Source organism: Melopsittacus undulatus, chromosome 4 (assembly GCF_012275295.1).
Source record: "Melopsittacus undulatus isolate bMelUnd1 chromosome 4, bMelUnd1.mat.Z, whole genome shotgun sequence".
Lineage (NCBI taxonomy): Eukaryota > Metazoa > Chordata > Aves > Psittaciformes > Psittaculidae > Melopsittacus > Melopsittacus undulatus.
In genome coordinates this window covers 1,189,374-1,213,335 of record NC_047530.1, presented here as the reverse complement: position 1 = coordinate 1,213,335, position 23,962 = coordinate 1,189,374, and the positions used below count along the sequence as shown (strand labels likewise).

Sequence of the window (23,962 nt, the reverse complement as noted above, 5' to 3'; positions counted from 1 at the left end):
TGGAAGACTGTTATAAGGTATTATAAAGACACTGCATCCTGGAACAGCATTCACAGAGATGTGTCTAGACAGCCAGTTTTAGGAGATGTACAGAACCTATTAACTCTGAGACTGCTGCCAGGTTGGTTTGAAATCAGATAATGGATGGGATGAGACAGATACAGGGAAGCCTCTCCCTAAGAAACCAGGCTAAAAGATGCTTGGTCATGAAAGAGCTCCTGTGCCACAGAGGAGGAGAGCCTGAAATGCTGTGAGGTTTCTGTGTCCTGACCACCTGAGGAGCTGCATGGGCTGCCATGGAAGCACAAGACACAGGATTTACCCAGGCAGCTTCTCTGTCCTCCCCTTCAACTCAGTGGAGGGTGGCAGTTCAGGGCAGCCTGCAGGACCCAGCTGAAGTCAGTACTATTTAATTCCTGGCTGGTGTGACACCTTTCTAGCTGGGGTAAAGGAGCTGTAGGTGAGAAGGTAAATGGAAGGTCCTTCCTCCCTGCTGGAGTGTTCTGCTGCCTTCTCATATTGCATCTCCTCTGTCTGTCTGATGTGGTTGAATGTCTCTATCAGTGTTCTCTCAGAGCTGGGGAGTTCTGGAGTTCATCTCTGCTTAGTTTGGCACAGCTGAGCAATGTGGTATAAAGGACTTTGTCAGAGGCAGTTCTGCTACATGAGGGAATAAGTAAAGCTGAAGCTAAGAAAGTTCATTAAAATTTAAACCTTGTACCTAATATTAAAACCTTGAGTGCACCAAGGTCCCAGGCAGCCAAAGGCTAAGAGGTCTGACTTGTATTAAGCTCAGTGCTTTTTACTGTGGAGCTATGACTTGCACTAACCTGAACTCCTTGTCCTTGGTGTAAGGATCAGAAACCTGCCTGAGGGGTACTGCAGGGGATGGGAGTGGTGAGAGGCAACCAACCAAACACAGTGATCACAGTGAGAAGCTGCAGCAGCAAGTGCAGTGCCAGGAACTGTGCTGGGCAGGAAACAGTGCAGCCAGGAGCAGGGCAGGGATGGGTGGTAGCACCTGTGGCATGATGCTGAGGTGGCAGGAGAGACCTCAGCTCTCTGTGTGGCTCAGATACAGTCCTGCTGGCAGCTTCATCCACCTTCTGCCTTCACCCCCTGACTCTAGCAGCCCCAAGGATACTTCCCTTCTGTTAAGGGACAACATTCCTAAGCAGTTGCTGAGCTCTTGGATATTTTGCTCATCTGAAGCTTTGGTTCCCCTGTGGTTGCTTGCAAAGGGAAAGCTGTGTAATTCCATCCTTCATTTTTCCATAGACTCCCATAAAAACATATCTGAGTAAAAGGGATTCTACTTATACACTATTTCTTGACAGCTGTTGGTAAAACCTGCAGTATAAAACCAACAGTAAAACCAACTCAACAGCTGGGAGGTTTTAAGTATGAAACCAGAGCAGCCTGCACATCTCCAACCTGGCTGAATGCAATAGGGCTGTAAAAACACAAGTGTTCCCATGCTGTTCCCAGCTGCAGCAGTTCCAGTCACTTAATTCCCAGGAAGGCAGAGTTATTGGGTTTTCAATGTAGAAGCAACACTGTCAGTTTTTGATCTCTGAAGTTTATGGATGGGATTGAGGCAGGAAGTAAATGAGAAATGGCTCATAAACTAAATTGAATCTTAGACTCATGAATGTGAGCAAACAAATTCCCCATCACAAATCCTGCCTGGTTTATGCCAGAATCCAGCTTTATTTGGTACACTGAGAGGGTGAGCATTAGCCAGCTGAACAGTCTCTCTCAGTGATGACAAGGGTCTTTGCATAAGCAAAGTGTGTGTCCAGTTGCCCATAAATCAGTATGAAAAGTAACTGTTTAATGCTGCCAGTTACAGCACCACTTACTACTTGCATTCAATACCAGGGTATTATTAATGGAGCACAATAGGCTGCATGTTTGGTGTGGATAAAACCTCACAAAGATCAGAGTTGTGTTCCTCTGGGCCATGAGCACCATTCTTAGCTGGGCAGCCTTAGAGACAGGCCTTGAAGGACTGGAAGAGGAGTAGTGGCAGCACCATCACCACTTAGGGCACTCACTGGCTCTTTGCCTCTGTTAGATGTGACATCTGAAGAGGTAAGAATCCTTCTCACTGGGCAGGGACAGAGCACAGAGCCCTTATTATGTGTGTGTGTGATGGGGGGAACTTCAGGCTTTACTGATTGCTCTGGAGAGTGAAATTCTCCCCCCACACACACTCTTTCTGCACAATAACTTCCCATATCTTTGCTTACAACTAGTATGAGAGCAGCACCACCACTGCTCTCACCAGTCCATCCCAAAGGGCTCTCCACCTGCCTAACTCCCAGCTTCCCTTACCAAGGCACACTAAAACCAGTATTAGCATGTGCTTGGCTGTGAAGGTCCAGGGGCTCTGAAGGAGCAGAACACTCCTCTAAAAGCTCAGTGCAGCCCCTGCCATTGGTGTGGTAGGAAATCTTGTAACAAAGGAACTTACTTGTTTCACTGAATGCTCTGGGTTCAGCAGAGAAGAAGAGCACATCGATCAGGTCAGAGGCTGGACCTCCCCGATACTGCTTCAGTGCATTTAAAGCCCTGTCAAAGGAGAGAACAGCCACGTTACACCACAGCATGAACTCTGGAGGTTCCTGTGCACCTCAGGTAAGACTGGGCACAGATTCTGCTCCTTCACAGCTCCAAATGTTATGCCCCAACAGACTAATCCTACCTAATAGCTGCATCCTGTAAACCTCACACATCCCTTATGCTGGTCAGGCTTCCACTTGCTCCTGTTCCTCCAGCCTGATGCAGTCAGACCCTGTGCTGACCCTTTCAGCACAGAGCTATTCGCTTTTGCCAGGATGGAAAAGGCTCTATATAGAATCCAGTTAGTACCAGAGGGGATGCAACATGGGACCACAGCTGTGGGATAAGGTGTGAGAGAGGAAGAGGGAAGAATAGGACCAAACCAGCTAGCAGGCAGATCAATTTAGGCTGTTTTGATGCTGTAGCATAACATATCCCATTGAGTTACTACACTATGGGTTCTCCTAGTAGTGAGCAGAAAGAAAGGCACAGCCAGAAGGGGGATACCTCCCCTAAGTGGAGGTGCTATAGGAGCAGGAGGAACAGAAAGGCAAGGAGACAAGCCCAGCCTGCTGAATTAAACAGACCTGTCTCACAAGAGCTTTCCCAGGGTAAACCCAGCATTTTCCAGTTGGGTTTTACTGCCCTGGGCCTTACTTTTTGAGCCTGTTGTAGGTGACATCATTGGCCAGCTTGAGCAGGCGGTAGGAGCGCTCGTGGTCCAGGCTCAGCGTGTCCTGAGAGTCCTCAAAGGCGACAGTCACTGCTCTGGGGGTGACACGTGTCACGATGCCTGTGCAGAGTGGGTCCCCCTGGCTGCCTGTGTCATACAGGCCGGTGATGTCCCCTGCAAGGGTGGGTTTGAAGAGAGCAAGAATCAGGGCAAGCGTTGGGAGAAGAGGCTTTTTTGGGGAGCAACCAAACATGGCCCAAAATGCAGGGAATGTGGCACCATGGGAAGGCAAAGGAAAATCCACTTCCATCTTGCTGTTGAAGGGCAAGTGACTGAAGCTCCTCATCAACCATGTGAATACTTTGGTTTGGGCAAAGAATGCTATGAAATCATTAATGATGAGATCAGGGCTTCTGTTGCATTCACTGAGCAGAGGACACCAGCACTTTAGTCACCAGCACTGCTTCCTGGTGCTATGTACATGTCTGTAGCCAAGGAAGAAAGAGGCTGGTTTTCTCTAGACTCATTCTGTAGCCATAATATTTTCTCCTTCCCTTTATGGCATCAGTTGTTCAATCCTTACAAATACCATGTTAGGAAGATGGTGCTGAGGTGCTGGCACAGGGTGCCCAGAGAAGCTGTGGCTGCCCCATCCCTGGCAGTGCTCAAGGCCAGGTTGGACACAGGGGCTTGGAGCAGCTGCTCCAGTGGAAGGGGTTGGGGTTGGAACTGGAGAAGCTTTAAGCTCCCTCCCAACCCAATCCATTCTACGGTTCTATGTTGGTCATCACATCACCTATTTTGTCATGGCAGGATTATCACTCACCAGGCCCGAAGCTGTTGGAGGGCAGCTCAGCATCTGGGCTGTGTTTCCTAGGCTGGAAGGTCACAAGCAGGCGCCCATAGAGGCCGGTTCTCTGGCTGGCAGCATGGAGGTTCAGCAGGCACACACCTCTGCGCTGCAGCTCCTTCAGGGGGACGCTCTCCTGCCATGCCCTGGAAAGCAAACACAGGCATGGAACCATTGACTGAAGCCCAGATTCAAAGCTCCAGGTGACAAGAAAAGCCAAAGGGGAGATGGAAAAGGGGAAGGATGATGGTAAAAGAGGCATCAGCTTGTTGAAGTGTTGGCTTGAGCCGTAGCCTTGTGGTGATGTAACTACACTGCCTTCTATGGGCTTTGGGCAGCAGGGTGATGCTCACAGCCTGCAGAAGAGGTGATGTCTGCTCGTGGTGTTTTCCTCTCTGGCTGTGAAGAGTAAGGAGGTGCCCAGCTCCCATAAGAGAATAACTGGAATCTTCCCCTATGGATACCAGCACTAAAATGGAAGATGTGCCATTGCTCACATGTATCTGTGCTGACCTCCACCCAACCCTAATGGGTGGCTGTGCAGCCCTGCAGCCCACAGGTGACCATGGCACAGAGTACCAGCAGCAGCTCTGTCTGTCCCAGTCTCACCTGGGGGATAGGGAGTGTTTGGTTGTGGTACAGATCGAACCAGAAAGGAAACCCCTTTAGCAGGTTTCTCTTCCTTTACCCCCAGCTTGGCTGGTGCCCAGTGCAGACCAGTTTGTAGGGGCTGAGGCAGCAGGAAGCTCAGGTGTGCAATGCACTCATCCTGTCACCGGGTACTTGGGGTTGGGTAGGGTCATCACCAGCACCACAAGGGAGATACAGGGTCCAGCACCCCCAGGGCACAGCTGGATGGAGGCTGCAGGGTCCAGCACCCCCAGGGCACAGCTGGATGGAGGCTGCAGGGTCCAGCACCCCCAGGGCACAGCTGGATGGAGGCTGCAGGGTCCAGCACCCCCAGGGCACAGCTGGATGGAGGCTGCAGGGTCCAGCACCCCCAGGGCACAGCTGGATGGAGGCTGCAGGGTCCAGCACCCCCAGGGCACAGCTGGATGGAGGCTGCAGGGTCCAGCACCCCCAGGGCACAGCTGGATGGAGGCTGCAGGGTCCAGCACCCCCAGGGCACAGCTGGATGGAGGCTGCAGGGTCCAGCACCCCCAGGGCACAGCTGGATGGAGGCTGCAGGGTCCAGCACCCCCAGGGCACAGCTGGATGGAGGCTGCAGGGTCCAGCACCCCCAGGGCAGAGCAGGGGAACCCCAAAGTGTTCCTGGACAGAGCTGGGATCCTGTGGGGCCCTGAGGGGGCACAGCAGGATCCGGCCCGTGGTGAGCTGGGCCTAGAGGGGTGACTCCAGCAGGGCTTCCTATGGGTGCTTCCTATTGGTAAGTGCTCTGGAATGAGGGCTGCAGTATCTGCTATCAGTGCCAGCCCGATAGGGTTAGGGCTTCCTCTTGGCCATACTGGTTACACAGGAGCACAGCAGCATCTCCTATAGGTGACAACGGGTTTCCCATAGGAGTGAATCAGCAGCTCCCTTAAGGATGCATCCGAGGACATAAAGGGGAATGGCTTGAACCTGCCCAAGAGAGGGGAGACTGAGCTGAGCTCTGAGGCAGAAGCTGTTCCCTGTGAGGGTGCTGAGGTGCTGGCACAGGGTGCCCAGAGAAGCTGTGGCTGCCCCATCCCTGGCAGTGTTCAAGGCCAGGTTAGACACAGGGGCTTGGAGCAGCTGCTCCAGTGGAAGGGGTTGGGGTTCCTGTTCCGGTCCATGCTCCCGTCCCTCCGGTGCCCCCCTCGGTACCTGCTCTGGTCGAGCTCCGCCTCCCGTTCCTCCCGCAGCAGCTCCAGGTGCCGCTCGGCCGCCTCAGCCGCCATGGGCCCGCTCCGTGACCCCCGCTCCTTCCGCTTCCGACCGGGTCACCGCGATGGCGGCGGCGGTGGCGGCCGGGGTCCGGCTCCGGGGGGCAGGTGAGGAGGGACCGGAGGGGACCGGACGGGATGGGACAGGACCGGACGGGATGGGACGGGACCGGACGGGACCGGACGGGACGGGACGGGGTCACCGCCGGGCCTTGAGCACCGCGGCCGCCCCGCAGGCCCCGGGCTGTGCACACCGGAGAGCCCCGGGGCAGCGCTCGGGTCCATCCCGGCTCAGCCGGAGGCCGCGGAGGGGCCATAAGGAAACGTGGGTCCCGTTCAGAGCCCGGCAGGGACCTGCGGAGAGCCTAGGGCACGGGGGGAGCGGGGCCCGCATCGCCTCCATCCCCGGCCCGCTGGGCACGGGGAGAGCGGGGCCTCGGGTAAGCGCGGCCTTGCAGGGAGGAGCTGGAGCGTGTTGGGGTTTGGGAGGTCCGGTTCTTGCCTGGGTCCGTCATAGCCTGGGTAGGGGAGAAGGGAATGGGCCTGTAGAGAAGCTGGGCACGGGGTGTATGTTATTAACACGGTGTGTCCGTTATTAACACGGTGTGTCTGTTATTAAACACATTGCACCAGGGAGGGGATTGTTATCGCTGAGGTAACTCGGGTCAGAGCATCACAGAATCCCAGCCTGGGTTGGGTTGGAAGGGACCTTAAAGCTCCTCCAGCTCCAACCCCTTCCCATGGAGCAGCTGCTCCAAGCCCCTGTGTCCAACCTGGCCTTGAGCACTGCCAGGGATGGGGCAGCCACAGCTTCTCTGGGCACCCTGTGCCAGCGCCTCAGCACCCTCCCAGGGAACAGCTTCTGCCTCAGAGCTCAGCTCAGTCTCCCCTCTCTTGGGCAGGTTCAAGCCATTCCCCTTGGCCTGTCCCTACATCCCTTGTCCCCAGCCCCTCTCCAGGTTCCTGCAGCCCCTTTAGGCACTGGAGCTGCTCTCAGGTCTCCCCTTCACACAGCAGAGGGGCAGGATCCCCTCCCTGAGCTGCTGCTCACGCTCTGGGGGTGCCCCCAGCACATGGGTTCTGGGCTCAAGCCGGGTCATGGGGAGCTGCTCCTCACCCAACAGCCCAAGTCCTTCAGGCTCCATCCCATCTCCCCCAGCCTGGGGTTGTGCTGGGGATTGCCCCGACCCAAGGGGCAGGGCTTTGCCATTGGCCTGGTTGGACCTCATGAGGTTTGTGCTTGACAGATCCCTGAGTGTGTGTTTTCCACCCTTCATCTCTCTTCCTGGAATTAGAGGAGTGCTCCCCAGTGTTCCTTCAGGTCACTGCAGTGCCTTTTGGTCGCCAAAAGAGGGGGATGCTCTGCCTGTATCCCTGTAAACTGGTGTGTCAATGGAAGCATCACCCTCAATAAGTGGGTGTGCAGCAGGAGGCCTGTGCCCGGCTCTCTTGCAGTGCTGCACACAACTGATGGGCTCTTCTTCTTACTGTGTGTCTTATTTTGCTGCCCCCTTTATCTGGGTCATGATAAGACTGAAGGAAGCGTTCACAGGCACAAGAGTGGTGCCACCACACTGGGACACTTCAGTGTCGCTGTGTTCTGCCCCACTAGGGACTAAACCCCAACAGTTTTAACTTGGTTTTAACTCTGGTTTTAACTCTGCTTGGTTTTAACTCTGTTTCCCTCTCTCCCATTCAGCCTTCCTGCTTTCCACTGCGGTCCGGCACCAGAGCTCCCAGAGATCCTCACCACACCAAGGGTAATGTCAATGACCTCCTGCTCTGCTTGTTGCCCCATTGAATGCTGCCCTGCCTTGGGTGGGAGGGCAGCTTGGTTTGCTTTGGAAGGGGGGCTGGCTGTCCCCTTTGTCTGTTCCTTCCCAGTGAGCACTGGACTCTGCCTCCCTTCAGTCCCATTTGCAGGGGGATGCTTCTGTTGAGCTGTGAAATGAAGCAGCTGAGCTTAGATCCTGTGCTGAGGAGGGGGCTGCAGTGTGGGCTCAGCCCATAGCAGACAGCAGGGAAGCCACTGGAGCCAGGACATTGCTGCAGGAAGGGCTATGGTTGATGCTCATTGTTTGAGGTGCAGGTGATGTGCTCCTCAGGGTCAGCTCTGCCTGGAGGGTCTGAGACCTGACAGGTCCCTTGCTGTGCAGTCCTCATCCCGTGTGGGGACAGAGACCTGAGCTCCCTTTGTTTCACTGCTCCTCGGTGTCTGTTCAGTGCCTGCTGCTGGGATGGCAGCGCAGGGTGAGCTGTGAGCTCTGCTGCTGCTGCTGCTGCTGTTGCTGTTGCTGCTGTGACCAGGAGGGGACACTGCAGCAACGCGGTGCTGTGAGAGCAGCGGGAGAGACCTCCTGCTCCTGTACCAGGTGTGCTGGTCCCTGTGCTGGTTCCTGTGCTGGTTCCCAGTGAGGTGTGCTGGTTCCTGTGCTGGTTCCCAGTGAGGTGTGCTGGTTCCTGTGCTGGTTCCTGTGCTGGTTCCCAGTGAGGTGTGCTGGTCCCTGTGCTGGTTCCCAGTGAGGTGTGCTGGTTCCTGTGCTGGTTCCTGTGCTGGTTCCCAGTGAGGTGTGCTGGTTCCTGTGCTGGTCCCTGTGCTGGTTCCCAGTGAGGTGTGCTGGTTCCTGTGCTGGTCCCTGTGCTGGTTCCCAGTGAGGTGTGCTGGTCCCTGTGCTGGTTCCTGTGCTGGTTCCCATTGAGGTGTGCTGGTCCCTGTGCTGGTTCCCGTGCTGGTTCCCAGTGAGGTGTGCTGGTCCCTGTGCTGGTTCCTGTGCTGGTTCCCAGTGAGGTGTGCTGGTTCCTGTGCTGGTTCCCAGTGAGGTGTGCTGGTTCCTGTGCTGGTTCCCAGTGAGGTGTGCTGGTTCCTGTGCTGGTCCCTGTGCTGGTTCCCAGTGAGGTGTGCTGGTTCCTGTGCTGGTTCCTGTGCTGGTTCCCAGTGAGGTGTGCTGGTTCCTGTGCTGGTTCCTGTGCTGGTTCCCAGTGAGGTGTGCTGGTCCCTGTGCTGGTTCCCAGTGAGGTGTGCTGGTTCCTGTGCTGGTTCCCAGTGAGGTGTGCTGGTTCCTGTGCTGGTTCCCAGTGAGGTGTGCTGGTTCCTGTGCTGGTTCCCAGTGAGGTGTGCTGGTCCCTGTGCTGGTTCCCAGTGAGGTGTACTGGTCCCTGTGCTGGTTCCCAGTGAGGTGTGCTGGTTCCTGTGCTGGTTCCCAGTGAGGTGTGCTGGTTCCTGTGCTGGTTCCCAGTGAGGTGTGCTGGTTCCTGTGCTGGTTCCCAGTGAGGTGTGCTGGTTCCTGTGCTGGTTCCCATTGAGGTGTGCTGGTCCCTGTGCTGGTTCCCGTGCTGGTTCCCAGTGAGGTGTGCTGGTCCCTGTGCTGGTTCCTGTGCTGGTTCCCAGTGAGGTGTGCTGGTTCCTGTGCTGGTTCCTGTGCTGGTCCCTGTGCTGGTTCCTGTGCTGGTTCCCAGTGAGGTGTGCTGGTTCCTGTGCTGGTTCCTGTGCTGGTTCCCAGTGAGGTGTGCTGGTTCCTGTGCTGGTCCCTGTGCTGGTTCCCAGTGAGGTGTGCTGGTCCCTGTGCTGGTTCCTGTGCTGGTTCCCAGTGAGGTGTGCTGGTCCCTGTGCTGGTTCCCAGTGAGGTGTGCTGGTTCCTGTGCTGGTCCCTGTGCTGGTTCCTGTGCTGGTTCCCAGTGAGGTGTGCTGGTCCCTGTGCTGGTCCCTGTGCTGGTTCCTGTGCTGGTTCCTGCTGCATTGCTGGAAGCTGGTGGGGTGGCCTCACGGTGGGAGCACAGTTTGCATCTCTGCCCCATGACAGCCACTGAACTCCACACCATCCCCTTGGTGCTCATGGTTATGCACTTGCTCACAAGTGCTTTGAGTTTCTGTTACACTAAAGCCCCCTGAGAGCTGCTGCTGGGTATGACAGAGGGGATGGATGAGACACAACTGCTGTGGGGTCATTGTGCCTCCTCACTGCCATGGTCACGTTCCTGCCTGGGTATTTTAGGCAGCTTGCACATCCTGGGTTATTTATAGGGAGTGTGGATCTCAGCTTCCTATGGATCTGTGGATCCTATATCACAGTATCCTATGGATCTCAGTGGAAACTCTGAACTTGCCCTGTCTGGTGGGGATGGTGTTCACTGGGCAGCACCTTTGTCCCCACGTCAGGAAATGGTTCTGGTCATCTGAATGTCCCTCCTCTTTAAATCTAAGGTTATCTTTTCATCATAGATTCTCAATGATAAGGAACCATAACCTGATACCTTTTGGTTCTGTGTCTCTCTGAGTAAAGGCATTTGGCATCTCGGGGTGATCTCCCAGACTGCTGCCTCTGGTCCTCCTGGTTGCCCCTTGTCCTGGAGATCCTGAAAACCAGCTCATCACAAGCCTGTGGCATTGGCATATTTCATCTCAGCCTCACACTGTGAGCTTCACAAAGTGTTTCATTGCTGAATTAACACCCTGGGGCACACTGGAGCGTGTTAGTAGTTGTTTTAAATGGGGCTCTTATGATTTACTGTTGGCTGTCAAGGAAGGCAGAGTGTGCAAGTGAATGGATGCCTTGGGATTGACTGCCCAGGGCTTGAGGCAGCCAGGACCTGGTTCAATTTGAGGCAGAGGATCCCTCCCAGTGATAACCTTGAGGGAAAGCAGAAAGAACCACCATGAGAGCCTATGAAACCCATTGCTGGATGCCAGCTGAAACACCCCTGCCAGCTGTCAGTGCTCAGCTGGTGTCTGTGCTGTGGGCAGCCTGCCTTCAAGCCCTGCTTTATGCCCTGTGCTGGAGGGGTTGCACGTTGTGACAGCCACGTTCTGTTCCCAGTAAGCAAGGCAGCAACATGTAAGTAAAGGAGGTGGAGCAGAGAGTAGGTAAGTAGTAGGTGTCAGTCAGGCACTGGTGTGGTTTGAGCTGTGTTGCTCTTGTGATTGTATCAGTGCTGAACATGTCTGTGATGCTCAGGAGTCCCCTGGGCTGGTCCCCATGGAGGTCTTCAGTGTCTTGCAATGGAGATGCTCCTGTCCCAACAGGACAGGCAAAGAGCTGTTACTGAAGCAGTTCTCTGCCACAGCAGCCAGAGCTGCCCTTCCAAGAACAGGGATTTCATTTGCACCTCTTAGCAAAGTATCTTGGGGTTCAAAGTCATCCTGAGGCATGATGCCTGTGCTTGGATGAGGGATGTAGGATGGTGCATGTCCCTGCTGTGGACACAGATAGGTGTGGGGCTGGGAAGTCCTGGTAGTGCCTCAGCTGGTCCCCCCTGGTGTGGGGCTCTCATAGACAGGTGTGGTAATGGCACAGGAGAGGCTTTGGGGCTCAGTGTGTGTGGTGGTAGGTGCTGAATGCTCTGGGGGTGGGAGAAGCCCTTACTGCTGCCATTACTGCTGCCATTCAGGGGATGCAGCTGTAAGTGACAAAGGAAGAGCAGCCTCAGAACTCTCCTGTAAAGAACCCAGCTGTGTTCTTAAGACCCTCTCTAAACTCTATCTAACAGAGAAGAGCTTCAGAGAACAGGGGAAGAAAGGATGCTGTGAGTCACTGAGGTGTAGCTGGGGCTGCTTGTGGGATGCTGGGTTCCTCCTTCCCAGTCAAAGGCATGTTCCTGCCTCCGGATGCTCTGCACCACTGGGAGCTGTGGGATTTGTGCCTGGGCTGAAGTGGCTTGAGGAGCATTACCCTGCTGAGCCTCTCCACTGCAGTGGAGGTAACTTGTAGCTATACCTGGAAAAGCTTCACTAGAGCCTTTGGTCTAAATCTGAGCTCTGTTTGCACTGAGTTGGTGACAGATTCCATTCTGGAATGTGGCAGTCGCTGAGCTTGATCCCCACCAGCACATCCACCTGGAGATGGGTGTGCAGCACAGGAACAAGGGATAACAGCCTGGGGGAAGCATTGTCAGTTACCTTGCAATCTGTTTCTTCCTTGGGTTTCAACTATTTCAGTAACACCTGAAGTGGGAAGGAGGAAAAATGGGGGGGAAACAGTTAAATCCATTCGCCAGACCAAATCTGATGTCAGGATGGGAGTAAAGCAGGACAAGCACTGAGGTGTTCATCCCTGTGTGTTAGAGCCTGCTGCAGTTCATGCTGGACCCAAGGGACGTTCAGCATTGGGAGCAGGGACTCTGTGGTCGAGCTGATCTCAGGAATGAGACCAAGTGTTCCCTGCCTGGCTCTGGAGAGGCTTCTGCTGTGGGCTGCAGTGTTTCCTGTCCTGCTGCTGGGGGAGGGCTGGGGGCTTTGCCTTAGCCAGGGTCCTCCATTGGATCCTAGGAGGTAACATAGCTCCTACCTTGCTTACCCCCCCCCGTCCATAGCACCCAAGGCTGGAACAGGAAACCTCCTTGCTCATGAGCTGCTGCAGGGGGAAACGTGATCCCTGTGGAATTGCCTCTGGCCACAGAGGACCTTGGGCTGGGTCTTTCATCCTGATGAGTCCTTGTCTCCTGTACAGCTTCTGTTCACCCAGGGGAAAACCTCTTTTTGTTCCATCTCTTCTCCCTCTCTTCATGTTTGACATCTCTTGACAATACCTGTTTGCTACAAGTGAGTTTTACTTTATCATTCACAGGCTCGTTGCCAAAACCTCTCTGTCCTCACCCCCATGGCCCGAAGTGAAACTCCCAGATCCAGTAGAAGAAGCAAAGTACCATGCAGGTAAAGGGCTCACGTCTCCAAGTGCAGACTAGCACACCAGTATTGCCTCATTGAGTGTGAATGTCTTCAATGATTGGAGCCAGTTTCTATTCTTCACATGTGTTAGTGTCACTGAACCTGTGCTCCAGTGGCTGGTGTTGGAGATTTGGGTAGAAGATGAGGTCTTCTTAGTTGCTGACAGCTTGTAACATTCCCAGAGGAATGTGGTGTGTGTTGCTCTCCAAAACATGCACTGAGCCTTTTGGACAACAGAAAACAGTTATTCTTCCTTTAATGGGTAAATGGGAAAGCTGCAGCCAGCATCAGCAGTTGGCTGGTGGGCACAGAGGGGGCTGGTGTATCTTAGTGCATCAACCAGAACACTGGTGCCAGCAGAAGCAGTTGGATGGTGGGCACAGGGCAGAGCTGCAGAGGTGGGACATAAGGCAGTGAGCAGCTGGGCAGTGACATAACATTAGTGAACGTGATGGTAGTCATAGAATGAGGGAATAGTTTGGGTTGGAAAGGACCCCAAGATCATCCTGTTCCAACCCCCTGCCATAGGCAGGGATGCTCACACCAGACCATGTCACCCAAGGCTCTGTCCAGCCTGGCCTTGAGCACTGCCACAGATGGGGCATTTACCACTTCTGTGGGCAACCTGTCCAGGGCCTCACTGCTCTCATAGGGAAGAACTTCTGCCTTATTCCAATGTGTGTTGTTCCCACATCCAATAAGGGCTGTGGAATGCAGCCAGTGATGATCCTGAAGGGAGCACAGGGACCAGACAGCAGCAGCCAGTGAAGTGCCTGTGGCTGTTTAGCAGCCATCCTCCTTGCTTAACCTCCCCTCTTGTAATGAGACACAGCATCCCCTGGCAGTGGGATGTGAACAGCACACACAGACAGGTTCACGTGTCCATATCGGCTTTGTCACGGAGCCAGGGCTGGTGGGCAGCAGCACACGTGCATGTGCCTCAGCACTGAGCAGTGATGAGCCCCACAGGGTGAATTCCTTCCCAGCTGCTGGGGGTGGCAATGGGCAGTTGGGTGCCCCACACAGGCACCCTCTGGTATTCCTGCCTCCCCTTAGCCTCGAGGAGGAACCTGACTGCTTGGCTTTAGATGGGGAAAGTAAAGGAGAGCAGTTTAGTTACAAGGACAGAGGGAGAGGAGAGCTGCTGGGCTGTGTCCACCCTTGTGCAGTGTCCCATCCCCTGGCTGGAGTGTGTTCATAACCAAGTGATGCTCATTGGAGACATCCTCCTGCTCCAGGTCTCCTCTCTGGCTCTTTTCCATCCTGCTCTTTGTGCTCCTGGGATTGCTCAAGTGACAAATGAGTGTCCCTGAGCATGCTTTGACCCAGTGGTGAACCATGAACTGCTCAGTTTGGTTCACTGGAGCCCTGTGGTGAACAGGGTCCCATGTTCCTTGATTAATTCCAATGGGATCCTTGGGGCTGCTGCGATTTCTGTGCCTTGTAACCTCCTGCTGCTTCATTGTCTCCTGGCTGTGCTCATCCAGAGCAACCAGCACTGAGAGCATCTGAATCCTGCCTTCTGTTTTCCTGCTGGCTCTGGAAGCAGCCGTGGGTATCTCAGGAAGGGTCACTCCCCATGGTGCCAAGACAAATGTGCTGGCAACTACATGGGGACATCACTTGCTGTTCCCTGTCACTGGAGGGCTTTGGAAGAGGGATGGACCACTTGAGAGCCCCAGTGCAGTGAAGAAAACCTTTTCTGGTTACAAAAGGTGAGAAAGATGGAATGGGACAAGGCAATACCCCTGTCAGCATCACCCCTTTGCTAAGGGACAGTGATAGGCCCAGGTCAGCAGAGCTGGAAGAATGGATTGTGCCCATTGTGCAGGTGAGGGCATAGCAGCGAGAAGGGGTTGTGGGGCTTCTCTGGACTTATGGGATGGATTGCTGTGAATCAGAGAGGAGCACACATGGGACAGTACCAGCGATGCAGAGCTGAGCTCTCCAGCACAGCAGGGGCTGCAGCAGCTGCTGCCTTGCTGATCAGGTCTGTTCTTACCTCTGCCTTCAATGGTTTGGATCTGCTGGGCTCTGGGGTGTTCTGGGAGGGCTGGGCTGGGCTGACTGCATTCCTGTCTGTCCCACATGGATGTTGTTCTCTTTGTGTTCCAAGAAAAAATGATTCAGCTGCTTTTGATGACAATGAGGAAAACACAAGTTTTCCAGTTATAGAAACGTTGAAGCTCCTGCCCAGCTCCAGAGGGTTGAAAACTGCTGCTCTTTGGCTGGGAATGGCACTTGTGAAGCAATACCTGTTGATATTCCCATAAAGATTGGGTTTGGCTGCGCTGCACTGGAAGCTGATGACAGTAAATGGAGCTTGTTCATGTCCAGGCCCTGGCCCTGGGGTTTGTACCTGCTCTGCAGATAGATGGGAAAGGGTTTTCTGGGAAGGAGAGGGGAAGGTTTCTCTTGGCTGTGCTGCAGGTCCCTGTTCTCAGGCCAGGCCTTGTTAGTAAGCTGGAGCTGTCTCCTGTGTGCTTTGCCAAGCTCTCCTGATGTTCCTACATGCCTTACATGGGTTTCGGAGCTCTGGGCCTCCTGCATATGGCTTGGGAGTGGAGAGGAGCTGCCCTCCAAGTGCAGGATGCACAGGAAAGGGCTCTTCAGGAATGCTTTACATCAGAATACAGTGTGGTTGGGGATGCCTGAGAATTAGAACCATGGAATCCCAGCCTGGTTTGGGTTGGAAAGGGCCTTAAAGCTCCTCCAGCTCCAACCCCTTCCACTGGAGCAGCTGCTCCAACCCCTGTGTCCAACCTGGCCTTGAGCACTGCCAGGGATGGGGCAGCCACAGCTCCTCTGGGCACCCTGTGCCAGCGCCTCAGCACCCTCCCAGGGAACAGCTTCTGCCTCAGAGCTCAGCTCAGTCTCCCCTCTCTTGGGCAGGTTCAAGCCATTCCCCTTGGCCTGTCCCTACATCCCTTGTCCCAAGCCCCCCAGAAAGGGGGCTGAGCAGTCAGCAGTGTAGATGGGGCTGCCCAGTGTGTTACTGAGCGCTGGGTGTTCACAGATGTATGGGTCTGCCACCTAAATCCAAGCAGGTCCTTAAGCTGACAGGAGGGAGCTGTGCACTGCAGGAAGCAGCATCACTGTTGATCCCACTGGAGGATTCCAGCGGATGGGAATTGTGGTGAACAGGTCCTGGCTGAGGTCTGTGTGTGCTGTGTGCCCACAGAGCTGGTCCGCAGGGTGAATGGGCTCATCGCAGCAGGGCACTACGGCCGCCTCTTCGCCGTGGTGCACTTTGCCAGCAAGCAGTGGAAGGTCACCAGTGAGGACCTCATCATGATGGACAACGTGCTGGAGGCCGAGTGTGGAGACCGGATCCGCATGGAAAAGGTGAGGCGCCTGTGGTGCTGTGTTGGGTATGGGACCAGGGCTGGCTGGTGCCAGCATCCCCTGAGGCAGAACCTAGGGCCAGCTCCTGAAGAGCTCCTGTTGGATGTCTCTTCACTCCAGCCCTTCTTGGTGCCTCAGTTTTGCTCCAGCTCCTGTTAGTGAGGCTGTTGCTGTGGTTTCTGTGGAGCAGGGCTGGAATGGAGCCGGCCAGACTCTTAGGAGACAGATTTTCATTGCACTGACTTCATCCAAACCAAGAAGGTGGCAGTTGTTGCTTAACTCCCAGCACCCAAAATACTGCAGAGCTCCCCCAGGGACCTGCCCTGCTCCATGCTGAGCAAGATCCTTATCAGGCTGAGTGTGCTGGGTGGAGGAGAGGGATGGTGCATGGAGAGGAGAGCTGCCAGGATGCAGTTGAGGATCCTCACCCATGTTAACTGGTAGGGGCTTGTGAGGCTCATGAATTCAGATCTCAACTGGAAGATTGTGAAGTTGGCTTCATCTTAATGTCCATTGTTTTGATGGTTTGAGCCAAGCAGAGCTGGGCACTGTCTATGATGTCTCCTCTGAGGTCCAGTTTGGGGCAGCTTTCTGGGCTGTGTCCTGCATCCTTGTATACAATAGAGAGGAGTGATCTGCATGGAGCAGCTGGCTAGGAATACATGGGAGTGAAGGGGAAGAACCTGCCCTACCAGCATAACCCTTTGGGGATGTCATTGGCATGGATCTGTCTAATCCAGAAGTCAGAACATTCCATAACCCTTTCTGTGCTGCTTGTAGCTGCTGCCATCAGTCAGGGTGGGGAAGGAGGCAGCCTGCAAGAAGTGCTGCTCTTCCCACTGTATCCTCTTACCCTGCTGGTCCTTTAGGGAGGCAAGTGGCTGAATGTGCTCACCCTCTGCTCCCTGGTGTGGTGAATCCCCTGACACAGTCATTTCCCTATTGCCCATCTTGAGGTCGCATGGAGGAGCATGAGGAATGTGTTTTCCTACTGGGTTTACGTAACAATTGCTATAAAACTCCAATGATTTTAGGAGCTGCCATTCAGATCCCACACAAGGCATATTATTCCTCTTCCCTTTTTGTCTCTTTTACAACTGGTGGCGAGCCAGAACAGGAAGGTTCAGTGTGTTCTGATCAACGTGCAAGATACATCCACAGCAGGCTTTGGTGGGATGAGCTCTCTGGAAGGCTGTTTAATGAATGTGTCTTGCCTCTTTGCTGCCTTTCCCACATCCCAAGTGCCAGGTTGGAATGTGCAAAGCCCTCATTTGAAGCAGTTTGACTCCTTTATGGTGCCTGTAGGATTGGAAGGCGCTGCCTGCGTGTCTGCAATGATGGATGCCTGCTTTGTTTCCATAGGTCCTGCTGGTTGGTGCTGACGACTTCACGCTGATCGGAAGGCCGCTCCTGGGGTAAGCTTCCTCATCTGAGCATTATCCACAAGGCAATTCTGACCCTTCATTGTAGCTTCAGGGCTCCTGAAGCTGAGGAGAGACCTGCATTTATCAGCACAAGGTTTTCGCAGCCCTGTGGCCTTTGAAAGAACACCAGTAAGTCATTGCCCCAGTGCCAGGACAGGGCAGCAGTGCCCATCCTAAGGTAACTGTAGGATATTCACCTCTGCTGGGTTGGATCTTTCCCTCATGGTGTAACCCTTGCACAAACTGGTTGTAAATCTTGCTCCTCAACAGCTTTACTCCCTCGCTCTAATTTTGGTGATAATCATCTTGGAATAAGCCAGAAACCCTTTCCCAACCCTTAATCCCTTAATTTGAGTGGGTTTTTCAACCCATTTCCTTTTGCCCTTGTCTAACCCAGCAGGCTTTAATCTTCATTTCCGAGTTCTCCATCACATAGGCTAGCAGAGCTGGGGAGGAGGAGTTGACCCCTTGGCACCATCTCCATCCCAGTGCGGTAGGAGTTGCTCTATAACCTGGCAGAACACTTGGTTCTTGAGCCTTGTCTTTACCTAAAGGAAGTCATGTGTGGCCAGGGTGTTACTGAGCAGCTCTTGGCACTGGCCACAACCAAAGTCAGGAGCTGGTTCCACCAGGGCAAGGGGTTTTAGTGGTGAAACAGCAGATGAGATGGGTTGCAGGTATCTGGCAGCCCTGGCTATGGTCTGGTTGCAGGCTGACCCACACGGTTAGGATTTGGCTTGAACTGCAGCAGCTTTGGCAGAGGATGGTTGGATGCAGAGGAACTTCTTGGTGGCTGCAGGTCAGATCAGGAGGAACTTGTACATCTGAACTATTCCTTGGTGCCTTGTAGCTTTAGGTTAGAAATGCCACATGCTTTCAGGCTGGTTCCACTTGTGAGTGCTTTATGGGGTAGTTAAGGGTCAGTTGTCATGTGTTTGTACAGTCAAAGGGGACTTCAGTGGTGCTGGTGGTTCCTGCCATGGTTCCCTGTGTTAAGCAGGGTTTTGAGGGCTGCCAGTCCTTTTAGCAGTACTGCAAATAGATCTGGGATAGCAGATCATTGGGAGTCTTTGAGTTATTGCCATATCCTGCATTTGTGGAAGGTTTGAGGAAGTGGAATCTCATTATTAGGACTGGAAATGCCATCATTGCAGAAATGCAGGTAAGAGCTCAAGCTCTCAGGCTGGGCTGTGCCATGGGGGGCAGCTCAGGAGCACCATCCTTAACCAGTGGCTTTGGGGTGGTTCTTCACAGCTCTCCATCTGTGTGCTGGCCTTGGCATGTGGCCTGACACCTGGTTGCTGTGGGGCAGGAGGAGAACCACTGCCTGGCTCCTGCAGGTGCCCTGTGTGTGGAACGTGCTGTCAGATCCTTGGAGCAGACCAACTGCCCATCTGCCAGTATTAGCTGGAGGAAGAGCAGTGGGAGGAGGAGGAGGAGGAGGAGGATGCTGGCGAGGTCCCATCCTCCCCCTGAGCTCCCTGGTACAGGCTGAGGATGGCACAGCAGGAATGGGTTGCCCAGGGAGGTTGTGAATGCTCCATCCCTGGCAGTGTTCAAGGCCAGGTTGGATGAAGCCTTGGGTGCCATGGTTTAGTGTGAGGTGTCCCTGCCCATGGCAGAGGTTGGAACTGGATCATCTTGAGGTCCTTTCCAACCCTGACTATTCTATGGTTCTATGACCCAGCCTGTCCCAGGCAATGTGGGCTGCAGTTCTGTCAGCCCATCCCTGCTTGTGCCTGACCCACAGACCCTATGGAGAGGAGGTCAGAGCTTGGATGTGAACAGAGGGAATTGGTTTTCCCGTGGTTTAAACCTCTCCCATCAGTGGCTGCTTGCACCAGGACTGATCCCAGCTGCGCTCTGTCCTGCTTTGGACACATGGTCCTGGCTCAATTTGCTGTCACAGTCAGATGCCTCCCATGCTGACACTTGTGAAGCCTTAGGAAGCCCAGCAGTGCAGCAGAGCACATCTGAGGCAGAGGCTGCTCTGGGAAGCTGGGGCTGGCTCCTGCTTTGGGATCCGCTGAGGCTTGTGTCTGTGCAGGGGACTCAGTGCCTGGGCCATAGGCACAAGGGGCACTTGAACCTCGTGGAGCTGTAAACTGAGCTGTGCACTTCAGAGCTGGGATTAGAAGTGGGTACAACCTCGGGCAGGTTGGCATTTCAGGCCATTGAGCCCCCTTACCTCTTCTGGACCTGAGGGAAATGAATGGTGCCTCTATGAGATGGGGCTTGGAGCAGCTGCTCCAGTGGAAGGGGTCCCTGCCCGTGCAGGGGTTGGAGCTGGACGAGCTTTGAGCTCCCTTCCAACCCAACCCAGGCTGGGATTCAGCTTGTTTTAGAGTGAGTGCAGCTGATGGAGGGTTTTCCTCTGGGTGAGCCTTGCTCTTCTTCCTGCTACCTGCCCATGCAGGGGCTCCAGAGGACCCTGGACCTGTTCCTTGCTGCAGGACTGAGCTGTCAGCTGAAGTTATGGCCCTTTGGGGCTGTAGGTGCCCAGATCCTGCATCTCTTTCACTGCTTCACAACAGCAGCTTTGAGCCGACTGAAACCTGTGAGGTTTCAGTGTGAGTGTTTGGTGCCTGCTGCTACAACCTGGTGGATGTGCTTTGTCATGGAACGTTCTGGTTCTGCTGCTGAAGGCACAGGCCTGGCTCTGTCAGGCTCTGGGAAATGGGTGACCCCCCCTTTGTTTTTATGGGCATTCCACTCATACCAAACCCATTTGATAAAGATTTGCTTGTTCCTTGGGCTCTGTTTTGCTGAGAACGTTTCTGTTTGGATGCACTTCACCAGCGAGTTGGTTCCTGCTGTGCTTCAGCCCCTCCACCAGCAGCTCCTGGGGCTTTGTCCCATAGGGAAGCACTCACCAGGGCCCCTTGGCCTTGAGCTTTGACTTGCAGAGTGAGCCATGCTTGGGTACTCAGCTGCATCAGTGATACCCTTAAAGGTACATCAGCATGGACATGGGGGGGACCCTTGTCTGCAGGTGTGTGTCTGTTCCTCCCTATGGCAGACACCCTGGGACAGCTCTGTGAGGCACAGTCTGGCTCTGCTGAGAGCAGACCTCAGTGACTGAGGCACTTCTGGCCTGGCCACTTCCCAGTTTTCCCATGTGATCCATTTGGGATCTCTGACGTGGCTTTAGAGCCTGAGCCTGGTGTGCAGCTTCCCCTTCAGTGGGCACAGACACAGAAGGAATTGGGCACAGAAAGTGTCCCTGCCATGGCAGGGGGTTGAAACTGGATCATCTTTAAAGGTCCCTCCCAACCCAACCCACTCTGTGGTTCTATGGCAATGGTTGCAGGGTCGAGCCCTGGGGTGCAGCTCAGTCTCTGCTGTGTCCTCACACACACTCACTGGGTATCTCAGTGCTGGATGTGGATGGTGGCACATCAGGGGCACCCAGGCCTTATCTTGTGTCTGTTTCCTTCCCTGAGCGCAGCTGCATCCGTTTGTCCTCTGGCTGTCATTCCCTCCCTGAAGGATTCCATCTGCACTGCAGCAGAGCCAGAGATGGTGAAGGTCTCCTGGTGACCCTGCATGGGCTGTCCCCTCTATGTGCAGGCTGAGTGCTTGTCAGGGACGTGGTCTTTCAGCAGCTTCTCTCATGCTGATGAGTTTCTAATGGTGCTCTGCAGTGATGCTGCAGGAAAGAGCATCTCTTCCTCCTCCCTCGGGGCCCTTGGTTAAAACCAGCTTGCCAAAGCTTTAGTCTGGCTCTTGTCTGGAAGCAGTTCCCTTCCCAAAGGGGAGCTGCAGTGCAGACAGGTAGGGATCCTCCAGCCCACCTCTGTTTCCAGCTCTGGTGTTCCTCAAGGAGCAGCTGGCAATCCCAGTGCTCTTCCTCATCCTCCTCTGGTTGCTGAGCAGGGTCCCTGTGTGGACAGGAGCAGTGTGTATGTGTGTATCTATGAGGTGATGTGAGGGACCCGTCACTGTGAAAGCACTGCAGGCTGTTTCCTCGCATCTCCATCAGGGGAAGGGAGGATGTTGGCTTGCTGAGAGGTTCCTTGTGTCAGATGGGATGTAGAAGTGATGTGGGTGATGTGCTGCCCCAGGAGCCGGTCCCTGGCTCCTGCTCTGGGGCAAACAAGGAGCTTGGAGCAGGATGGGAGGAGAGGACTTGGTGCAGCAGGCAGGGTTAGGGTTAGGGTTAGGGTTAGGTGTGCCAGGGCTCACTCAGGTGAGCAAGGGGAGCAGGCTCTTCCAGCTGTGTGTGATGCTCTAGAGAAGGAGGAAGGGCTTCTGCACTGACCAGCACTGGAGAAGGTGCATTCAGCCTGCACAGCTGGATGCACAAGCACATGTGAAGGTGCTGGGAGCATTTCTGCTGCTGAAATAGAGCAAGTTCCTGCAGGTTCATGTTCCTGCTGCCTCCATGGACACTTCTGATCTCACCCTTCCCCTGGCAGCCCCACAGCCTGGCAATCTGCTTGCCTGATGCACACACAGCACCCAGGCTTGCACCATGAAGCCGCAACCTGCCAGTTTTCCCTTTGGAGCTGCTTGGATGGGGGCTCTGGGAGGCAGGATGGGGGGGTCTGACCCCAGGGACCTGCTCCTGCATGGTGTAACCCATGAAATGTGTGTGTCAGGAAGGAGCTGGTGCGTGTGGAGGCCACAGTGATCGAGAAGACAGAGTCGTGGCCGAGAATCAACGTGCGCTTTCGGAGGAAGCGCAACTACCAAAGGACACAAAGTAAGAGCACAGAGCATGGGGCACAGGGCATGGGGTGCAGGGCATGGGGAGCAGAGCATGGGGAGCAGGGCATGGGGAGCAGAGCATGGGGAGCAGAGCATGGGGAGCAGGGCATGGGGAGCATGGGGAGCAGAGCATGGGGAGCATGGGGAGCAGAGCATGGGGAGCAGGGCATGGGGAGCAGGGCATGGGGAGCAGAGCATGGGGCACAGAGCATGGGGAGCAGAGCATGGGGAGCAGGGCATGGGGAACAGGGCATGGAGCACAGAGCATGGGGAGCAGGGCATGGGGAGCAGAGCATGGGGAGCAGGGCATGGGGAGCAGAGCATGGGGCACAGAGCATGGGGCAGAGAGCATGGGGAGCAGGGCACAGGCCTTGCTGCCCTGCTTATTTGTGCCTGGACCTGGGAGGAGGGAATACCCTGACACAGGAGTGGTGCCTGGGAAGGGGAACCCCAACCCCTTCCACTGGAGCAGCTGCTCCAACCCCTGTGTCCAACCTGGCCTTGAGCACTGCCAGGGATGGGGCAGCCACAGCTTCTCTGGGCACCCTGTGCCAGCGCCTCAGCACCCTCCCAGGGAACAGCTTCTGCCTCAGAGCTCAGCTCAGTCTCCCCTCTCTTGGGCAAGTTCAAGCCATTCCCCTTGGCCTGTCCCTACATCCCTTGTCCCAAGCCCCTCTCCAGCTTTCCTGCAGCCCCTTTAGGCTCTGGAGCTGCTCTCAGGTCTCCCCTTCAGGAGCCTTCTCTTGTCCAGGCTGCCCCAGCCCAGCTCTCTCAGCCTGGCTCCTATGGGATCTGCTCCAGCCCTCGCAGCATCCCCATGGCCTCCTCTGGGCTCACTTGGCAGCATCACTGAGATCACCAAGGGTCTGTCCCTTCTCACATATGACAGAGAGAGGAAAGCTATGACCATTCTTTATGAAACAGCTGCTGAACCCATGCCCTGCCTGACACAGTCCCACCTTCTGAGGGCTGTGCAGTGCCTTTGTGCTGTCACCTCATCTCTGCCCTTTCTTTTCCAGTCATTGTGAACCCACAGACCGTCCTCCGGATCAACACCATCGAAGTCTTCCCCTGCTTGTCGTGATGGACTGATGGGTGATGGGCTTAGCTCTGTTGCTGCTTGCAGCATATATGGAAATAAAACTGCCTGTCATTGGGAAGCTCTGGACCTGTTGCTGTTGTCAGATGGAATTCTCTGTGTGCTTTTGAAACCAACAATGAAGCACGTTTGAAACCATTGCTACAGCCTTGATGGTGCTTATGTACCAGGAGTTGTAAGCAAGGTAAGATCGTGACTGCTCTCAAGCTGCTCCATCTCACCCAAGCACACTCCACACATGCCTGTGCCTGCCCAGCTCTGGGTCCTGTAGGAGTCCAGGCTCTCAGCTGGGTCTTAAGCATCCCCTGGGCTCCCTGGTTGTGGAAGAGCCATCAGCTGCTTGCTCCCTGCAGTGAGGCTCTGAGCCTGCAGGACAGACTCTGCTGTGCAGTTACTCCATTCTGAGAGCCCATTGCGTGCTCACTGGGTCTGTGGGTGCCCTCCAGGCTGGCCCTGGGCTTGGGTCTGCCGCCCAGAAACCCTCCCTGCTCTCCATGCACTGCCCTCCCATAGTGTGCACAGCTGGGATGTCTTCAGGAGCCTCCTCTGCATCCTGTCCCTGCCCCTTTCCTCTCCCCACCATAGCCCTGCTGCTCCATTGGTGTTATCCGGGTGTTGTGTGGCCTCAGGGCATGTTCTGGGGGAGTGTGGCCCTCAGCCAGCAGGGACTGGTGGCAGTGGTGGAACAGGATGACTGCAGGATCCCAAATCCACTCCCAGGTCATGGGATGTGGTGCAGATGTTGAAGATCAGCAGCAGGTGATGGAGCT

General features: G+C 54.9%; 2 protein-coding genes across 3 annotated transcripts in view; one reads left to right on the top strand and one right to left on the bottom strand.

Annotated features, from left to right (window-relative positions):
• Nucleotides 1-6,023, bottom strand: part of IGHMBP2 (immunoglobulin mu DNA binding protein 2) — a 30,981-nt gene extending 24,958 nt beyond the window's left edge. For both annotated transcript variants that reach the window (XM_034061612.1, XM_034061611.1), the window contains exons 1-4: nucleotides 5,895-6,023; nucleotides 4,065-4,234; nucleotides 3,223-3,412; nucleotides 2,477-2,574 (exon numbers count right to left, since the gene is read on the bottom strand). In XM_034061612.1, coding sequence (XP_033917503.1) covers nucleotides 2,477-2,574; nucleotides 3,223-3,412; nucleotides 4,065-4,234; nucleotides 5,895-5,968 — 532 coding nt within the window. In that variant the 5' untranslated portion in view covers nucleotides 5,969-6,023. The remainder of the gene's footprint in view (nucleotides 1-2,476; nucleotides 2,575-3,222; nucleotides 3,413-4,064; nucleotides 4,235-5,894) is intronic.
• Nucleotides 5,929-23,261, top strand: MRPL21 (mitochondrial ribosomal protein L21). The gene is made up of 7 exons (XM_034061582.1): nucleotides 5,929-6,061; nucleotides 7,653-7,713; nucleotides 12,514-12,599; nucleotides 15,796-15,959; nucleotides 17,322-17,374; nucleotides 21,985-22,088; nucleotides 23,113-23,261. The coding sequence occupies exons 1-7, from the start codon at nucleotides 6,019-6,021 to the stop codon at nucleotides 23,175-23,177; spliced, it is 576 nt and encodes a 191-aa protein (XP_033917473.1). The 5' UTR covers nucleotides 5,929-6,018; the 3' UTR covers nucleotides 23,178-23,261.
• Nucleotides 23,262-23,962: the final 701 nt, after the last annotated feature.